Source organism: Mirounga leonina, unplaced genomic scaffold (genome assembly GCF_011800145.1).
Source record: "Mirounga leonina isolate KUSES-001 unplaced genomic scaffold, KU_Mleo_1.0 Mir_224, whole genome shotgun sequence".
In the NCBI taxonomy this organism is placed as follows: domain Eukaryota; kingdom Metazoa; phylum Chordata; class Mammalia; order Carnivora; family Phocidae; genus Mirounga; species Mirounga leonina.
The window spans coordinates 7,491,546-7,512,207 of record NW_023270615.1 but is presented as its reverse complement, the minus strand read 5'-3'; the positions used below and the strand labels follow the sequence as shown (position 1 = coordinate 7,512,207).

The 20,662-nt window shown below is 42.1% G+C and overlaps 1 protein-coding gene across 4 annotated transcripts in view; it reads right to left on the bottom strand.

The window, feature by feature from the left end:
- CEMIP2 (cell migration inducing hyaluronidase 2) overlaps positions 1-20,662 on the bottom strand; it is an 81,723-nt gene that overhangs the window by 13,364 nt on the left and 47,697 nt on the right. For all 4 annotated transcript variants that reach the window (XM_035029063.1, XM_035029066.1, XM_035029065.1 and 1 more), the window contains 7 exons: positions 18,220-18,351; positions 16,650-16,685; positions 14,876-15,031; positions 11,717-11,894; positions 9,275-9,490; positions 5,577-5,785; positions 1,556-1,738 (listed from right to left, as the gene is read on the bottom strand). In XM_035029063.1, the coding sequence (XP_034884954.1) occupies positions 1,556-1,738; positions 5,577-5,785; positions 9,275-9,490; positions 11,717-11,894; positions 14,876-15,031; positions 16,650-16,685; positions 18,220-18,351 (1,110 nt within the window). The remainder of the gene's footprint in view (positions 1-1,555; positions 1,739-5,576; positions 5,786-9,274; positions 9,491-11,716; positions 11,895-14,875; positions 15,032-16,649; positions 16,686-18,219; positions 18,352-20,662) is intronic.

The following is a 20,662-nucleotide window of genomic DNA, read 5'->3' as shown; positions in this document are numbered from 1 at the left end:
AAGTCAAGATTGTAAAGCATTTGATCAAATGTGATTGATTACTGGAGATCATGAATTCATATTTTAATATGAAGTCAGTGAACAATGAAAAGTTGCAGTTATGAGGTAAAAACCAGCCACTGGCCCAATATCAGTACTTTTAACATATATACATAAGGAATGAAAGGGGCCTAATTAAAAGTCATCAAAATGAATAGAATTAAAAAAGAATTAGAACCTCGAAGGCTGAGGGATTCTAAAAATGTCGGGATGGAAAAAAATATTTCCCAGCTAATCATTCATTTGTGATCCCTAGACCATCCTCACAAATTGGGGTGCTCCATTTATTTTTGTGGAAAATCAACAGGGAATGTGGAAGTTCTCTCATCTGTAGAATAAATGTCCAAATAGGTTGTTTTAAGTCTTACTGAAAATCAGCAACAATTACGATAAGAAAAGACTTAAGCTCGTCACACAGGCTGCTGGAGGGGCCCTGGAGGGCAAATGAGCTACATCTTCTTCAAAAAACTAACAAGACACTTAACTGAACCCCAACCTCATGCCCCTTCTCCCCATTCTGAACTTTCTTCTTTCCCCCAAACATGCCATGCTGCGTTCTTCCATGCCTCCATGCACCTATCCGCACTGCTCCTGGGGACACCTGACCCCTCTCTTTTTCCATCTCCTCCTACTCATTCCTCAGGAGTTAGCCCCAATGTCACCCTCTTGGGATGTCACTGGTCATCCTATGCTGGGCTTCTGGGTGACCTCAGAAGGCACACTGAATATCGCACTATAGGAATTACAGCATTTAAACCTCTAGCTCGCTAATGACTTGCTTTACGGGCCCATGTCCTTCAGTGGACTGTGAAAAATGGGTCTTATTCACATGAGTATCTTTACAGTACCTAGACAATGGCATGTGATAGGAATGTCAGCTTAAGGAATGGATACTGAAGGAGCATGCTACTTGCTGGAAGAGTACAGGAGATCAAGCCTACCATAGCCCAAAGGCTGAGAGACTGTAACTGGATAAAGGCAGACAAAGCCAACAGGACCCGGGTGAACAGGATTAGAATTAAAAAGTGGAAAGATGCAGCCTAGAGAAAGTTGAAAGCAAATACGCCATGGTTATACAGTGGTTTGGTTTGGTTGTTTTTTTAAACTCAAGGTCAGCTTGAGAGATCACCTTAAAGGAAGAAGAAAATGAGCTTTTCCTGAAATATGAATTCTTTCCCATGTAAATAATCATCTTGACGGTTGTCATAGAAAAAAAAAATTATTTTAATTTTCAATTGGGCCTACTGGTTCTTCATTGACAAGGGTAATTTCTCTCTCCCAATTGCGTTAATAGGTATATGCAAACATCTTCATTTGATTCCTGCCGCCAACTATAATTACGAGTCCTTCTACTTCTCTAAACCTCTAATAGTGATGAGCAGAGAATTACCCACATCAGCTGCTTTCCTAAATAGCCGTCCCATCACAACCTATTCTTAGTTAGGCTGAAGAACTAGTAATTTCACCATTAAAGAAAAATAGCAATAATTCTCATTCACTGGTTGCACCCAATTACCCCGTGCTGGAGTCAAAATAGAATTTCCTCTCAGACTGCTTCCTCTGCAATTCTTCCAGTGAATGCACAGGCTCATATTCTTCCATTTTGGATAACGAGCCATTATGGCGCTGTAAAAAGCCAAAGGTAACCTGAAAACTTGTGTTTGATGGATAGCAGAGGCCAAGTCGAATCCAGTCATTCCTGTAAAGGAGAGACAATAAAACAATGAATTCACACTTGAGCCTATGTATCTTGCGTACTACAGCATATGTAAATTTCAGCCACGATTTCTCTCCTCCTTAAATTTCCGATGCGTATTGATTGAGCCACTAACAATGGAAGTTCTGTACCGCGACATACTAGCAAATCGCCTGCCTCTGTACGTTCCCCAAACTTCTCTTATCAATATATTTACGACAATTGTCTCGCTTACAAAAATGTCTTGGTCTCAACAGGACTTAAGGGAATGTGAATAGAAGTTGGATAAATGTACTTAGACACTGCAAGAGGATAAGAAAATTAAGTGAGATGACTGGGAATGGGATGTATGAAAATGGAAGAAACACTAACGGCCTCACAGTGGGAGTGGAGTTTACACTGGTAAAATCTTTCCAAAGAGTTTTTTTTAATTTTACTTACTTTTTTTTTTTTTAAGTAATCCCTACACCCAATGGGGGACTCAAACTCACAACCCTGAGATGAGGAGTCACATGCTCCACAGACTGAGCCAGCCAGGTGCCCCTCCAAAGAATTTTTTTTGTTCATAAATGTATTTTTTTCCTTTATGATTGCATTAGGATAAAAACTTAGTGGTAAAACTGCTGGATATAAAGGCATATGTATTTTATTTATTTATTTATTTAACAGAGAGAGAGAGAGAGAGAGCACAAGTAGGCAGAGCGGCAGGCAGAGGGAGAGGGAGAAGCAGGCTCTCCGCCGAGCAGGAAGCCTGATGTGGGGCTCGATATCAGGACCCCGGGATCATGACCTGAGCCGAAGGCAGATGCTTATTAATCAACTGAGCCACCCAGGTGCCCCAAGACATATGTATTTTGAAAGCTTTTGATGCATATTACCAAATTGCTGTGGTGTTTTTTTTTTTCTTATGTAATATCCTGTCTTTAGATACAAAATCAACACTTTCTGAAACCATTAAAAATATTTCCCCTTTTTTAATCATTTGCTGATTGAAGGCATTTTCTAAGTTGTGGTAAAATATCCATAACCAAAAATTTATCTTTTTATCCACTTTTAACTCCACGGTTCAGTGGCATTAAGTACATTCACGAGGTTCTACACTTACCACCACCCTTCCAAAGAATATTTAAACAACAGGTAACAAGGCCTTAAAATTATTCATGCAGATTTTACCAGTAATCCCACTAAAGAATAACTAGTAACAAAGACCAGGAAAGATGCTTTACACAGTATCATTTATAATAGCAAAAAGGGGGTGTAGAGGGGCTGGCAGAAGAAAAACAAGGTATGTGCTCATGGAGGAAGGGAGTAGTCAAGTAAATTTTGGTATATCTATATGCTCCGAATACACATACGGGTGGAGAGAGACAGGAGAATAATACGTTTCTAATGCCTCACTCTGATTAGAAGAATTATAGTTATTTCCATTTTCTTTGTTTTTCTCTATTCTCCTTATTTTATTTAATGAATAAGCACAGCTCTTATTGTTTTTAAAGTGTTATTTGTAGAAATGGCACTGTGACAAGATCTATGACCTCTCCATAATCACACTAAATTTGGGGGGGGAAATTGTCCTTCTCTTCCTCTTGCCTCTGACCATGATGTAATTTTTATAAACTTTCAGCTACTTAAGCCAGGAAAGTCTGACTGAACTTCCAAAGCCCATGCGGATTTTTGAAACTTCTGGGTTCAGCCTCGTTTCACTTTAAAAGATTTCTACTCACTCAGTACTTTTCCAAAAGTTACGTGTGATCTTTACAGAACCCTGTATACCATTTGGTTGTAATCTCTCGCCTCAAATTCATACCCTGCCGGATAGAAGTCTCTGAATTACTGATCACTCTGACATTTCTCCTCGGTCCTCTCTGACCATCACTGTTTCTTTCACTGCCTTCTCTGCGGCTCATTCCTGGGACTGGTCATATTGGACTGGCTTTTGGAAACCTCACCCTGGACACAATGTGAACTAAGGATTGGAGGTGGGGAGATCACGTAGGATCCAGGAGAGAGATGATAACGGTCTGAACTCAGCCACAAGCAGTAGAGGTGGAAAGAAGTGGAGAGACTTGAACACCGTTAAGGAGATAGGACCAACAGGCTTTGGTCGCTGATGGGATGGGATGAAGGAGAAGAAGAGTCAGTGATGAGTCTTGGGATTTTTGCCTTGGTTGACTCAGTAGGCAGGGTTGCGATTCTCTAGCAAAGGCACAGAGAAATAGCAGTTAATGTTAGAGGAAAACAGTCATGGTCCGGTTTAGAGCAGGTGCTGGGGCCCTAACATCGCAGAAGGGCAACCACTGATATTCACAGCTCCTTGGAAGTGACCTACGTAGAGCTGAATTCCTACATGTTCTAGGCCCACCTCTGTTCATTTCAAGTGGGTGTTTTAAGAGAGCTGTGACAAGTCAGAGCATTAGGACCAGCCAGGGGAACAGGCCGTTTCAATTTTTCCAATACCTATCTGAGCAGTCTCATGGAGTCCCCAGCGTTCACCATCACACCCAACTAGACTGGTTACCATGGCCTTTCGAAATTGTCCCATTCCTCCTTTCCAGCATCATCTGTCACTTCCCCTGACGCACCCCATGCTCCCATCACACTAAATCCATCCGTCCCTGAGCAGAACCAGCCCTTTCTCAATGGTATTGCTTTTCCAACAAGACTGGTCCCTCAGTATCACTTCCTCCTTGCAGCCTGGCTCAGCCCCCGGAGGCAGCATTATTGCTCTATCCTTTTTCCACTAAAAATAGCACTGGTTTGGGTGCCTGGGTGGCTCAGATGGTTAAGCGTCTGCCTTCAGCTCAGGTCATGATCCCAGGGTCCTGGGATCGAGTCCCGCATCGGGCTCCCTGCTCCTTGGGAGCCTGCTTCTTTCTCTCTCTCTCTCTCTCTCTCTCTGTCTCTGTCTCTCATGAATAAGTAAATAAAAATCTAAAAAAAAAAAAAAAAAAAAAAAAAAGCACTGGTTTGTCAATGTACTTAAAATTTTTTCTACCTGGGTAATAGGCACTCCCGAAAGACAAGTCCTTTTCTCGTTCATCTTTAGATCAGCGGGCACACAGAAAACACTTGAATAAATTAATGTAAAAATAGAGCCTTTGATTGAAAGTAGTATTATTAGGACAGACAACTGAAATCAAGAAGGGACAGAAAGATGCTTTCCGGCAGGCGTGGTAAGTGCCTGGCATTCACGCCCTGATTCTTCTCCCTCTTGCCTGTAGCTGACATTACTTATCAATCACACCGCTCTCTTCTGTCAGGTCTAAACTGGGCCTCGAAAATTTTTTCATTTTCTAGATAACCCAAGTGCTCAGCTGGAATGCCAGATAAAACTTCTTCCCTTCCCAGCTATGGGGAATTAAAGCCCTCGACAGACTATAGTAAAGGCTCTTGTTAAGTGGCTTTCTGCACACAATACCTCGACCACAGACAAAAAGAAATGTTTTTTAGGGGCGCCTGGGTGGCTCAGTCGGTTAAGCGGCTGCCTTCGGCTCAGGTCATGATTCCAGGGTCCTGGGATCGAGCCCCGCATCAGGCTCCCTGCTCAGTGGAGAGTCTGCTTCTCCCTCTCCCTCTGCCTGCCTCTCTGCCTACTTGTGCTATCTATCTGTCAAATAAATAAATAAATAAATCTTTAAAAAAAAAAAAGTTTTTTAAATGACAGGATTCAGTCTGTGAAACTGCTTAATTCCATCAACAAAAAACATACAGCCTCCATGTAAGAAGAACAAAGTACGTGAAATCGGCATTCTTCACTTGCTGCCAAAGCAATATGGTATCATTTGTCTCCACGAAATTACGACTTGCTCCACTATTTGAAATAACAGTAATGCAGACATACTTGTTGAAGTTTACGAGGTACAGAAAAGCAGTCCTTGGTGCCGGTCCATTCCAGTGGATGGTGTAGCCCTTCTCCAGCATGATCACAGGCTGGTACTGAGGAAAGGTAGCCTTCTGGTTAATCCCCCTGAGCACCATAGGGTAGGAGGGATACTCATCTCGCGTGATGGTCATAGTCAGATTCTGAGTGCTCCATGTCTGCACATAAACCTTCAAAAAGCAATTAAGAATTAAAGGGGAGAAGACTCTTGACTACAGAGAACACACTGGTGGTTACCGGAGGGGAGGGGAGGGGCAGGGGGAGATGGGTGAAATAGGAACTGGGGATTCAAGAGTGCACTTATCGTGATGAGCACTGAGTCATGTGTAGGATTGCTGAATCACTACATCATACATCTAAAACTAATCGAACACTTTATGTTAACTATACTAGAATTAAAATTAAAAACTCAAGGGGCGCCTGGGTGGCTCAGTCAGTTAAGCGTCTGCCTTCGGCTCAGGTCATGATCTCGGGGTCCTGGGATCGAGTCCCACGTGGGGCTCCCTGCTCAACGGGGAGTCTGCTTCTCCCTCTCCCTCTGCCCTTCCCCCTCTGTGTTCCTGCTCTCTCTCTCAAATAAATAAAAATCTTTTTAAAAAGCTAAAAACTTAATAAATTTATTTTAAAAAAAGAATTAAAGAGGAGAGAACGAAAGCTTAGATAACCTAAACAAACATCTGCAGCAAAAAGTTCATTGTCTCTCCTTCCAGAACAGAGGTTCTGTGATCTGAGCCAGACTAAATGAGTAGTAGCCAACTTCATCCTAAGTTATACTTAAAATGAAGCCGACTTAAACTGGAATGGTAAAAACAGACCAAGCATTCTGCTAGCCAAGATCTTCATCATCTCTTCCACCACCACAGGCCAGCTTATTCATCAGAACATAAAACCTTTGCGGCTTATATAGCTTGTCAAAGAAATACCTCAGTCTGAAGAACACACATACAAATCCGTAAATTAATATGAAAACTGATACCCTCCAGTCAAATCTGAAAGCCTTTCCTCTAAAACAAGAGATGGAAAACTGAAATCTCTTAGAGCTTCGGCTTTCAATTTTCCATGACCTACATCAGCCCAAGAAGTCATTTTTCATGCATTCAAAAAAAAAAAAAAAAGCTATAAAGCACTTTGCAAAAACTGGAAAAATATATTAAACAGAGACAAATTTGAAAATTCTGAATTTATTCCAGTGGCATTTGCACCCCTCGCTGTGCCAAAATGAAACCTTCTCCAAATGAATCCTCCAAAGAACACACCTCAGAACAATATCCTAAAACAAATCATTATCCTGTAACAGAATTCTCCAGGATTAAAACATTTGCAGAAGACGGCATTTAATCCACAACAGTTCTCTTTTTCTTCCTGTCATTTCTACATTTTGTCTGTATTGATTCCTCATGTATACAACCCGTGAGCCAGAAAAGTTCCTTAGGTCTCATTCATGTTTGACTATTTCAATATAATAATACTCTTCTTGGGGCGCCTGGGTGGCTCAGTCGTTGGGCATCTGCCTTCGGCTCAGGTCATGATCCCAGGGCCCTGGGATTGAGCCCTGCATCGGGCTCCCTGCTCGGCGGGAAGCCTGCTTCTCCCTCTCCCACTCCCCCTGCTTGTGTTCCCTCTCTCGCTGTGTATCCCTCTGTCAAATAAATAAATAAAATCTTTAAAAAAAAATAATAATAATAATAATAATACTCTTCTTTATGGACACCCCTTAAAGATTTAAAATAAAGATAGGAAATACATATTTTGAGACTACCAATTGTCTTCATTTAAATATATTTAGTATGTACTATATATTAAATTATAGTTACTAGACATACATATTATACTTATTTTTAAAAATGTTTGTTTAATCTGTATTTATTATATAGATTATATAAATATATAATATAAAATATAAGTTAAAATAATTTTAAAACTAGGTTGTAATATAAAAAACAGATTATATATATTAGGTTATATGTAACATACAACAGGAGATAGATCAATCAATCTCCTGCCTTCTTTCAAATCCAGAAAGGATAGGAAGTGACACATGTAACTTTATTTTTTTTTTTAAGATTTTATTTATTTGACGGGGGGAAAGAGCAAAAACAGGGAGCAGCAGAGGGAGAGGGAGAAGCAGACTTCCCACTGAGCAGGGAGCCTGATGTGGGACTCGATCCCAGGACCCTGGGATCATGACCTGAGTCGAAGGCAGACGCTCAACCGACTGAGCCACCCAGGCGCCCCTGTAACTTTAATTCTCCTTATGTTTCCACCTTTCTTCCTGAGCCCCTTTAACCCTTGAGTTAGCAAAGAGTTAAAATATATTTATAAAAGCCAAACAATTATTATTGCATCTTGAGATCCAGGTGCTTCTACCTTTTGCCTAAAAACATATAGTCTTATTTTGTTTCTACCTTTTGCCTAAAAACATATAGTCTTATACATTATCTAAGTAACAAATGGCCGCAGATCTGGGCTCCCAGCCCAAAACCCAAATTCTCAGGAAAAGATTTCTGACTTGTGGTCCTACCATTCCCAGAAGCTCCTAGGAAGCATTAGATGACTTACTTCTTTCTTCGTCCTCCAATAAAAATTGAGTTACTACTCTGCTTTATAAGATAGGATTAGGTTCACATTCTCGAATACATTTGAAATCCAAAGGGTTGACAGGCACATTTATAATAATTTTCTATTTCATTGGTGAGCACATACCACTTTCAGACACACACCCATGAAATTTAACTAAAACTGTAGCTACAAAAAAGAGCTAAAAGTTTTTTGGTTTTGTTTTATTTTAATTCTAGAATTTCTACAGCATCTTAGGTTAACTTAGGTTTGCTGGCAATTCTGATTAAGAATAAGATGGAAGGAAAAAAGAAATTACATTTCAAACCACATTCTTTTCTTCTCTACTCTAGTTAATTCTCCATTTTTTCCTTGTCTTTTCCAGAACTTAGGCAAGAATAACATTTTTTTTTCCTTATGGGGATGAGAAATCCCACAACAAAGAAGCTAATACTCCTTTAAAATTAAGCCAGAAAACTCCCTCCAGTATTTTTTTTTTAAGATTTTATTTATTTATTTGACAGAGAGAGACACAGCGAGAGAGGGAACACAAGCAGGGGGAGTGGGAGAGGGAGAAGCAGGCTCCCCGCAGAGCAGGGAGCCCGATGCGGGACTCGATCCCAGGACCCTGGGATCATGACCTGAGCTGAAGGCAGTCGCCTAACCAACTGAGCCACCCAGGCGCCCTCCCTCCAATATTTATCCCTCTGCCTAATTCTCTAATTTAGTAGAGATAATGACCCTGAAAGCAAAGAATAAATCTCCCTCTCAGAGGGCACCGTGGTAGCATGGCAAAAAAACCTGGCCTAAGACTTAGGAAATATGGGTTCTCACCCCACCTATATCCCAAGCATATTTAACCAAGGGCAAATTGTCCTACCACTCTTGGACCCATGTTTCCACTTGTTTAATTGCTTTGGAGCAAGAGAACTTGAAATAAAATTGTAGGAGTCCATGATCCCTCATGAATTTTTTTTTCCTTTTTTCCTGAAGAAAAATCATGCTTTGGAAAGGATCAATCACGCTGAAGAGCAGGAGAACCATGGAAGCGATACTGTTGGGAGCTGGTTCGGAGCCAGGCATCGTGATGCACAAGGGCTTACCTGGGCATAGTTCCCGCTGCAGACCACCGCGTTCCATTTGGTAATGTTTACACAGCTCGGGTGGCGGATCAGGTAGTTGTCAATTCTTCCCACATAAGCATCCTTGTATCCTGTCACAGAGCCATCAATGTCGTGGAATATGGAGTTCTTATCACCATCCAGCTCACAATCTTCAAACCAGGGGCCAGGCTTTCCAAAGAAGACATTCAAAGATACCTGCCGGCAGTGAAAAAACAGGACCTCACAACATGAAGGCTGCTACCATCCTGGCTGGCATCCCCTGCAAGGATCCAACAGCATATCTATTTCAACCGCTTTAAGGTTAGAGCACTTGCGAGTCACAGTTCACGGTCATCAACAATGGCACCCAGTCAAACTGTTCAATTACTTATGACATGGTTGGGCAAAAAAACAAAACAAAACAAAAAAGTTACAGAGCTTGCGGACTGTGGAGGTCAAGTGGCAAATGTTTAAAACATATTTGGTGTTTTCCTTTTTTTCCATTTAAAAACGATTACCTGCTCTCCAGACAAAACTAACCTTGGTAAGAGACTCAGAACAGTCGTGGGAAGGGGAAATATGCAGTCATGCATATTTGTTAAAAATTATAAACTTTACACTCAAGGTGTGTGCATTTCCCTGCCTGCTTATTATACCTCAAGTAAATAAAAATCTATTATAAATTCTATCTTCTGAGCTAGTTCATCATTTTATTTCACTCCAAATGCTTTAGTTGCTTGTTCATTTGACTCCCCCTACCCATCCCACCACCAAAAAACAAGTATAGTTGCAAACTGAAACACCGTCCAAGTGTTGCCTTGGTATGCTGGGGGACCGCTGGACGGACCAGAATCTGCTGAAAAGTGTTACTGTCTCTTCAACATCGACCAAACCCAGCTCAGTAACTTCCATGTCAGGTAGAGTTAATTTAAGGCTTTTGTTAAACACATAGTTCACAGCTGCAAAGCAGGCTGCAGGTGACATGTTTTATAGTCCTTAGCTGCTTCTTATTAGTGGTAAATTATTCACGTTATGCAAAGCCTTGCAGATACACCTCTAAAATGCTTTCATGTACTCATCACCCTCGGATGTTGTAAAATCAGCTGAACATCTAAATGATGGGCAACTCAATGAAAAATCAGTGATGTTTGGGACAAGTGGCTCTACATTCTTAGTTGTAGGCTTTTTTTTTTTCATTTCCCTGCACCTTCTATGGTTGAATCTAAGAGACGTTTAGGGCATATTTCCCACCTTTTCGGAGAGAACAAAATTGGCAAACCATCCCCTTTACAAACTGTTCCCAGGGCATTAGCACCATCAGACCCCCCACCCCCCACCCAGGCTGACGAACACTATACTTGAACAGCACGGATGTTAGAACTCAGGAACCCCACAGCCAATGTTAACACCCAATGAACTGTTTTTCAGAACGACTGCATCAGGGGTCCCTAGAACTCCGTGTATGGAAAGGTCTGTGTGGGCAGTAAGGGAACACCCAACCTCTACCCTGGAAAGCTGCTCCTAGGACCGCCCTATCGATTTATATGGGAAGCTGTCTGCTAGTGTAGCCATCCCTCTTTCCCCTGGAGGAATAGGACCTAAAAGAGAACCGGTCAACCAAGATGGCACCCCAATCTGCACCTGGGCTTCTGGAAAACCAGATACAGACTCTGGTAAACTATCCCATGTTCTATTTTAAACGAGGCAGAGTCTGCCTGTGGACGTGAATGAGAGAACTATGAGCCACTTCCCAGTTGCAGGCCCCATGGGAGCAGTGAGCAAGGAGGCCTGAGACTCAACCTCCCTGTACCACAGTCATCTTGGAACAGGCAAGATGGCGGAGGGTGAGGTATGTAATCAGACTATCCTGTAATGCTCAGGGTCCAGACGGCACTGATGAAACCACTAAGAAAACGATTTCTCGAGTTGTAAACAATGATCTCTCAGTCTTCTTTGCAGTCTTCATAAAAACCTTCCAACAGTTTGTATCTGTATCTGGCTTGTGCCAGCCCAGCACTCCTCTTCTTTCCCATCCTTTTATCCTCTGGTTCCCCAGAAGAATAAGCCCCAGACAAGTAAAATACCAGAAAGAACTCAGCTCTCTTCGCAGATCATTACAAAGAACTTCCCCAAATGCTATGTCCCGCTGTTCCTCTGAAACTCTCCCATACCCATGCGGTGTCATCACTTTAAGCCAATGTCCCTTCTGAGGTATCACTTGAAGGTCAAAAATACCTCAGGTCACACGGGACTTCTGTTCTCAACCTGAACTCAACAGGACAGCGTGCATGGAATGAGGAGTCTCTCTTGCATCTACTTCTCCTGCCAGTTGTAAAGACTCAGTACAAATACTTTGTTACTTTGTGTTTTTGTCTTTGGGAATGAGCTATTCTCCCCGCCCCCGCCACGGTCACCACATGGGTACAGTAAGGACATACTTACATGTGGACCAAACTTCACGAGGGAGATGTTATTCCTGGGAGTTATCTGCCAGGGATTCTTCACGAGGAACCCAACAGCACTGGTGTACCTATCTGGGGTGGGCACGTATTTTTTGAAAGTACACCTGGTTAGATGGATGGGTCCGTCATAAATCTGAAAGCCTCGAATGGGGAACGTCCTGTTGAAATACAAGATTTTGTTTAATGCACATGGGCCCCTCGCTGTATCGGCACTCACTCGCACATTTGTTTTATAAACACTACTGAATCTCCCGGACACGCTAAGCACAATTCTAGGATCCAGTGGTACCAAGATAAGATCCCTGTTCAAACGAAACATACACTGCAGTGGGAGAGGCGAAGGGAAAAACAACGGATAATTTCAGATAGTAAGTGTTGTGGGGGCAGTGAGAGATGGTACGACGACAGATTGGGGGTGAGAGACATGCTGTTTGGGACAGAATGGAGGCCCCTCTGAAGACGTGACTTTTACTACCTTGAATCAATCCAGTTAAGACCCTTTATTTGGGAACGCATACACTTTCATTTTGATTCCAAAATCTCTGGCAGGAGAACAAAAGACAAATCTGTGCTTTCACAGAGAGAACCTCCTTTCAAGCCACTAAATGATAGCAATAAGATGAAATGATACACTTAAAAGTATAAAAGTGTAAATCCTCAAGGCTTACTATGTCAAAGGGGCTGGCTGGAGTGAGAAATTCAGTTTATTCATTTTCCTCCTTTCTGTTCAAACACAAGCTCCTTAACCGACTAATCATATATCATTAATCATAATCAAGGTACAAAAACCCATAATATTCTGTGTCCTTTAGGTGTCTACCCTGTCAAATTCTTTTTTTTTTTTTTAAGATTTTATTTATTTATTTGACAGAGACAGAGATAGCGAGAGCAGGACCACAGCAGGGGGAGTGGGAGAGGAAGAAGCAGGCTTCCCCTCGAGGAGGGAGCCCGATGTGGGGCTCAATCCCAGGACCCTGGGATCATGACCTGAACCGAAGGCAGATGCTTAACGACTGAGCCACCCAGGCGCCCTACCCTATTAAATTCTTTAATGGCACTGCCGAGGATTTCTACAGCAACTTTAGTTTACAACTTGGCAGTGTTTTACAGTAAAAGCGTACATGCTAGCAAGGAAATGAAATAGTCTGGTTAAAAAATCTATGCATCTTGATATATTTCTAAGGATAGATCCTAAAATGGTTCTCTCTCATAGAAAAAGTGGTCAAGACCCAGTAAAATAAAGACTGGATCCACTGACCAATGAGGAGTCTTTGTTTTGGAAAATCCTCCTTCGCAAAGAAGCAGTAAGCATTTTGAAATAAAACTGGAGGCCACATGGGCGCCTGGGTGGCTCAGTCGGTTAAGCGACTGCCTTCGGCTCAGGTCATGATCCTGGAGTCCCGGGATCGAGTCCTGCATCGGGCTCCCCCTGCTCAGCGGGGAGTCTGCTTCTCCCTCTGACCCTCCCCCCTCTCATGTACTCCCTCTCTCTCAAAAAAAAAAAAAAAAAAAAAGCTGGAGGCCACATAATGTATACGATTGTCGAGTCAGGATTTTGCACACCTGAAACATAATACTGTAAGTCAACTATACTTCAATTAAAAAAAAAGAGGGGCGCCTGGGTGGCTCAGTCGTTCAGCATCTGCCTTCGGCTCAGGTCATGATCCCAGGGTCCTGGGATCGAGCCCCGCATCAGGTTCCCTGCTCCGTGGGAAGCCTGCGTCTCCCTCTCCCACTCCCCCTGCTTGTGTTCCCTCTCTCGCTGTGTATCCCTCTGTCAAATAAATAAATAAAATCTTTAAAAATAAATAAATAAATAAAAAGAGAAAAGAAAAAGAAACTGCAGGCTAACCTAAAATAAAAGAATGGAGCTGGCCACCATCAAACTCCCACCATACGCCAACCAACAAGGCCATTTTTCGTTACACATCAGAAGAGACAGCTACAGCTTAACTGTGACAGGCACCGTGCTGAAGGCAAACTCACAGAATTTGAATCCCACCTCAGCCACTTTTAGTAAGCTCCTCATGTGTAAATCAGGACAATGACAGCACCTACCTCATTGGGCTTTGCAAGGATTAAGCGAAGAATGAAGTATTTAGGACGGGGCCTGACACATTGTCAGTGTTTAATAAATGTTAGCTATTAAAAATCCATGAAGTTTCTGTCCCAGTGGCTTCCACATAGTCTGGCCAACAGGAGTGCTACACAGAGCGTAGCTTATAATGGAATTCAAGATTTCCCAACGACAAGCACAGGGGGAGTGGGACCAAACTCACTCTTGGCCAGAAGCTAGGAAAGCCCGTTTGGCTCTCAAAGCTAGCAGCTCGTTGGGCCCATCCCCCCCAACCTGTCCTGGCCCAACAGCCACAGACGGTGCACAACTTCAAGGGAATCACCGCTTGATGAATTCTGGCAGTAGCTCTAATGTGAGACCTTTAGAACATGAGTTGTTTTTCTCATAAGGAAAATGAGGACAATTCCAAACTTCGTCTCAGAACTAAGGTATGGATTACTTAGTTAACAGTTCCCTACAAGCTCTGAACAATCTTTCTGGGGGTAGGTACTATTTTAATGACTCTGTGATTATTTTGACAGAAAATATGCCAATAGTCTCCTCCGTACAACTGAAACACTGGTAATTATATGGCCGGGGTTAGGGTTTGAGGCAACTTTGGCTTCTACCACTCTTATTTTCTAGGACTCGTTTCAATAGGTTATTTCCTTTTTCCAGTGGCTATTTCTGCAAGCCAACCTCACAAATTGAGGCAAAACTGACCTCATGTCATAGTTTACAATTTGGCCAACTTTCTGTGGCTCAAGAAAGAAGAAAACAAAAAAAGCGGCAGTTTATATAAGGCCTCACACAAGAAATGAAAACCGAGATCGCTTCCTTCATTAAACAATTGATAATGAAATCTATAAAGCGTTTGATTGTTCATGCTCCAGAATTCCAGAAGATAACATACACAACGGTAATAGCAATGATACCAAAAATAGTAATAGTGGTAATTAGATAAGGTGGGAAAAGTGTCACAGTGGGAACCAGTCCACCCAGGATTACTACAGAATCTTCCGTAAAGGGTTAGGTTTTCATTTACTGTTCAAATGTAACAGTCTGCTGCTAAGCAATGCTTACCTGTTCCGAGGCAGGGTCCTGGGCTTCTGGTCTATTCCTCCAGTACCCACATACTTGTTCTGACCACCCTGGAAGCCGTAATTCCTGCTCTCCCCAACAAAGAGAGATTCGGACACCTCTTGGCTGGAGCCTTCATCACTTGGGAAGCTTCCATCGCTGTGAAAACGAGTATAACCATTACCCTCCCCTCTCCAGGAGATTTAAATTGACCCTCAGATAAAGGCAAGCGATAGCTGGGGACCCCTGGGTGGCTCAGTCGGTTGGGAGTCTGCCTTCGGCTCGGGTCATGATCCTAGGGTCCTGGGATCGAGTCCTGCGTTGGGCTCCCTGCTCAGTGGGGACCATGCTTCTCCCTCTCCCTCTGCTGTTCCCCCTGCTTGCACTCTCTCTCTCTCTCTCTGACAAATATATAAATAAAATCTTAAAAAAAAAAAAAAGGCAAGCTATAAGTGGAAAAGCTGAAAGTTTTCAAAACAGCCAGGAGCTTCTTCGAATACATATTATCAAGTCATCAGAAAGTCCTTCTAGGGGCGCCTGGGTGGCTCAGTTGGTTAAGCGACTGCCTTCGGCTCAGGTCATGATCCCGGAGTCCCGGGATCAAGTCCCACATCGGGCTCCCTGCTCAGCAGGGAGTCTGCTTCTCCCTCTGACCCTCCTCCCTCTCATGCTCTCTGTCTCTCATTCTCTCTCTCGCAAATAAATAAAATCTTAAAAAAAAAAAAAATTTAAAAAAAAAAAGATTAAAAAAAAAGAAAGTCCTTCTAAACTGTGAACATACCTCATAGAAATCAATACGTGGTTTGTGGAGTAAACAAATGAAACTGCATTCAGCAGCAACAATGGATTAGTTTAGTCTCAAGCAACAGCACTGCACCCGGGAGAATGACCTTGCCCAGAAAGTAACAGTTTCCAGGGCAAGCACGTTTACGACAACAGCCCAAATAACAGTTCTCCGGAGACAAAGATGTCACATGACAAGTTCAGGTCTGAAAGATCACTGCGAAGTTAGACCAGCTTCTAGGACAGAAGTTACTTAATATGTTCCCAACTGTTATTCTTCCTCTCAAGTGTTTTCTTCTTTTTTTTTTTAAGATTTTATTTATTTATTTATCAGAGAGAGAGAGAAAGCGCACAAGCAGGGGGAGTGGCAGAGGCAGAGGGAGAAGCAGGGTCCCCACTGAGCAGGGAGCCCGACGCAGGGCTCGATCCCAGGACCCTGAGATCATGACCTGAGCCCAAGGCAGACGCTCAACCGACTGAGCCACCCAGGCGTCCCTCACGTGTTTTCGTCTAAGCAAGAAATTTGACGGACCTGCCTTTCTATGTAATTCCAGCTATATTAACCTCCAACTTTGGTACGAATTCAATTAAGAAAAATGTATTTTTGGCCCTCTAGTGGTATCAGGAAGTGGGTGCTGTTTTTTTTTTTTTAATGCTAATATAATGATATAACATTCCTATGTCTGATCAAACAAAAACAAAAAACCCCAGGCTATTATACCTTACAGCTTTAAAATAATCACGGAAGGGGCGCCTGGGTGGCTCAGTCGGTTAAGCGACTGCCTTCGGCTCAGGTCATGATCCTGGAGTCCTGGGATCGAGTCCCGCATCGGGCTCCCTGCTCGGTGGGGAGCCTGCTTCTGCCTCTGACCCTCCCCCCTCTCATGTGCTCTCTCTCTCTCTCGTTCTCTCTGTCTCAAATAAATAAATAAATAAATAAATAAATAAATAAAAATAAAATAATCACGGAAATATTTTTAAAGTGACTACAAACCTGGCAAAGGTCAGTCCTATTCCATTATCTGCAAATCTAGAAGAGAAAAGAGAATAAAGAACACTTGATTTACCACCTCATGTGACAAGAGATAATTTCTCTCAGGATTCAAGTTTTAGGAAATGCAGAAGGTTCCAATAATGTTTACTCTCCAAGACCACAGAAAGCCGTTTCACTTCCCAGTAGTTAAAAGCACAGACCCCACAGTGAAGGCACCCGGTTCAAATCTTGGCTTTGCCGATTACTGGTTGCGTGACCCTGCGTGACCTTGCGTGACCTTGCGCAAGTGACTTGAGCTCACTCTCCCTCAGTCTGCTCACCTAGAAGTTGAAGCAATAACATAACCCTCCTCATCGGATACTCAGGGGCATTAAACATCCTAATTAATCGCACCCCTTTAGGATAGCGCCTGGCACAGGGTAAGCAGGCTGCAGCGTGGGCTGTCATTGTTACTTTTATAATTATTTTGGAAAACAATCAGATCATGGTATCCTCTTTAAAATCTTCAACACTAATACCCAAGCTACTTCTACAGACTTAATACCAAATTAATTTTTTGCACGATGAAAGTCAGAGGTGACGGTAAAATGCCAGGAGCTAACATCAGTGCTAGCCAGAAAAAACATGTTTTTCTAGACTCTTGAACACCAACTCTTAGCTCAAGGTACATGAAGACTTCTCCTAAAATTATACAAATGGGAAAAAAGCGAGATGCTCACTGCTTCAAGTCATGTTAAGACATAAGTCAACAGACTTATTAAGGTGGAATTCACAACTTTCGTTTTGAATGGCAGTGGAAGAGTATCAGAAAATCTTCGGAGTTTCCAAAAGGAAAGGAAAAAAACCCAGGTAGTTTCAAAATCTTTATTTAGCTCTCTGACATAGACCATGTTTGTTCTATCAAGTTAAATCCCCAGTTTCTGCTCAATCTCATCAAAAAACTCTCATGTCACCAGACAAGTTCAGTTCCAATAAAAGCAGCAGAATTCCAAACATTTGCAGTCTGTGAGCGCGAGCATACTTCCTTAGAGCTCATCCTGTCTATTAGTAATAATAATATGATTCCAGGGGCGTCTGGCTGGCTCAGGCAGAAGAGCAGGCAACTCTTGGATCTCAGGGTTGTGAGTTCGAGCCCCACGTTGAGTATGGAGATTATTAAAAATAAATAAACTGGGCGCCTGGGTGGCTCAGTTGGTTAGGCGGCTGCCTTCGGCTCAGGTCATGATCCTGGAGTCACAGGATCGAGTCCCACATCGGGCTCCCTGCTCGGCAGGGAGTCTGCTTCTCCCTCTGACCCTCCCCCCTCTCATGTGCTCTCTCTCATTCTCTCTCTCTCAAATAAATAAATAAAATCTTTAAAAAAAAAAATAAATAAATAAATAAATAAATAAACTTAAAAATAATAATAATACTAATAGAATTCCAGAAACTAGCACTGTACTTTTAGTACACTGGGGTTTTTTTTAATAGCTTTAAAAAATAAATACATCAAAAATAAATAAATAAATAAATAAATAAATTCATACATACATCAGTGTTATCAGATAATGACTTTGCAGAGAATACCTACGCTGAATTCTGAACGACAATGTCTCCCCCTCTGACCCAAGCTCCGTTGTCATTATTTTTAAAAGAAATGAGCCTGTCAATTAAAGCAGCAACACGTGGCTTTTCAGGGTCTGCATCCTGATGAGGCCTAAACCTTGGGGTTTAAAAAAAAAAAAAAAGAACTTTTTAAAAAGGCACTGGAAACCAACTATTTACAATTTTAAGCTTAAGTGTCAAAAGGCAGGATTTATATTTGACCAAAACAAATAAACAAAATCTTAAGGCACAACTTACAAATTCATTATTTGTATTTCAGATATTGAAAAAAAAATTTACGTTTACTTATGTAAGATTCCAGAGAACTACTTTCATAAATTCTTATTTTTTTAAATCAACTTATAGAATGGGATACTGCAGAACATTCTAAACATGAAAACCATTTCAAAACAAACAAAAAACCCTCAGACCAGGAAATCTGGTATGTTTTCATAAATTCTTAAGCTACATGACACTAATATAAACATCCTGAGGGACGCCTGGGTGGCTCAGTTGGTTAAGCGACTGCCTTCGGCTCAGGTCATGATCCTGGAGTCCCGGGATCGAGTCCCTCATCGGGCTCCCTGCTCGGCAGGGAGCCTGCTTCTGCCTCTGACCTTCCTCCCTCTCATGCTCTCTGTCTCTCATTCTCTCTCTCTCAAATAAATAAAATCTTTAAAAAAAATTTTCTTTAAAACATACTGAATAAATTCATCAGATATTTCAACATACATATATGTGAACTAGAATATTATCTGAGTTGTGTGCTGGTGAAATGTTTTAGATACAGAGATAAAACTGTTCAAGATCTTAAACATGCCTAAATTTAAGACAGATTGTATTTAATTAACTTATTCATTACAGAGACTGAATTTACCTTCTTTATTCTCTTCTTTCTAGAACACTTACAAGGACCCCCAAAAAAAAAAAATCCCAGGATCCCGGAGTCCTGGGATTGAGTCCCACATCTGACTCCCTGCTCAGGGTGGAGGCTGCTTCTCCCTCTCCCACTCCCCCTGCTTGTGCTCTCTCTCTCTCAAATAAATAAATAAAATCTTTAAAAAAGAAGAAGATAAAGAAAAAGCATGGGGCAGAGGATAGAGAGCTGAGCATGTGCCAGGCAAGGATGTGATTCTTTATTCTAAATGCAGTGGGGAAAGTGGAGCATAGAATAATAGCTGTGAGGGCCTGGGGGGAGCAGGATACAGGGAGGTGATGGCCAAAGGGTACAAAATTTTACTTATGCAAGATAAAAAATTCTATTTTTTTTTTTTTTAGAGAGAGCACGTGCGCATGTGCCAAGGCTGGGAGGGGCAGAGGGAGAGGGAGAAAGAGAATCTCAGTCTCCATGCTCAGCAAGAGCCCCACACAGGGCTCGATCTCATGACACTGAGATCATGACCTGAGCCGAAATCAAGTCAGACGCTTAACTGAGTGAGCCACCCAGGCGCCCCTGTGCAAAATAAATTCTAAGGATCTACCATACAGCCTGGTGCCCATAGCTAATAATCCTCTATTGTGCACTTAACATTTGCTCGGAGTGTAGATCTTAGGGTAAATGCTCTTACCACAGATACATAAAAAATATTCTTAAATTTTTAAAATGGTAAAGGATATGAGAGAAAACTTTGGGAGGTGATGGCTAGGTCTATGACCTTGACGGTGGTGATGGTTTCATGGTTGTATACCTATCCCCAAACTCCCCGAATTGTATACATTAAATATGCACAGTTACATAGTAATCATACCTCAAAAAAGCAGGTGGATAAATAGAAAGAGAGACAGATAGATGTGATGGACTGTCTTCAGAAACAGGGAAGCAAGGAAGTGATACAACTAGATTTCACTTTTTTTTTTTTTTTAAACTGGTCACTAGCTGCTACGTGGTGAAAGGATTGTAGACAATGGACCACAGGAGACCAATCTGGCAAGCGTTATATCCGCCCTTCGACTGTGTATATGACCCCTTACACTAAATAGTTCTGACCTAAGGGGTGAAAAGTCTGACTCTAGGCCATCACCCACTCTCTGGCATTGTGCTTGCTGGAAAACAGATTCGCAGTCATTACGCAATATCAAGCAAACAAAAGAGTTCTGGAAAGAAAACTATACAGTGTTCTAAAAGCAGGCAAAAAAAAGAAAGTATCATAAGGCAACACTGTGCTGCCATCTTGTCTTTTCTGAAATTCCTTTTTTTTTTTTTTTAAGATTTTATTCATTTATTTGACAGAGAGAGACACAGCCAGAGAGGGAACACAAGCAGAGGGAGTGGGAGAGGGAGAAGCAGGCTTCCTGCTAAGCAGGGAGCCCGATGCGGGGCTCGATCCCAGGACCCTGGGATCATGACCTGAGCCGAAGGCAGATGCTTAATGACTGAGCCACCCAGATGCCCCTTTTCTGAAATTCCTATCCATATAAATCAACTGTTG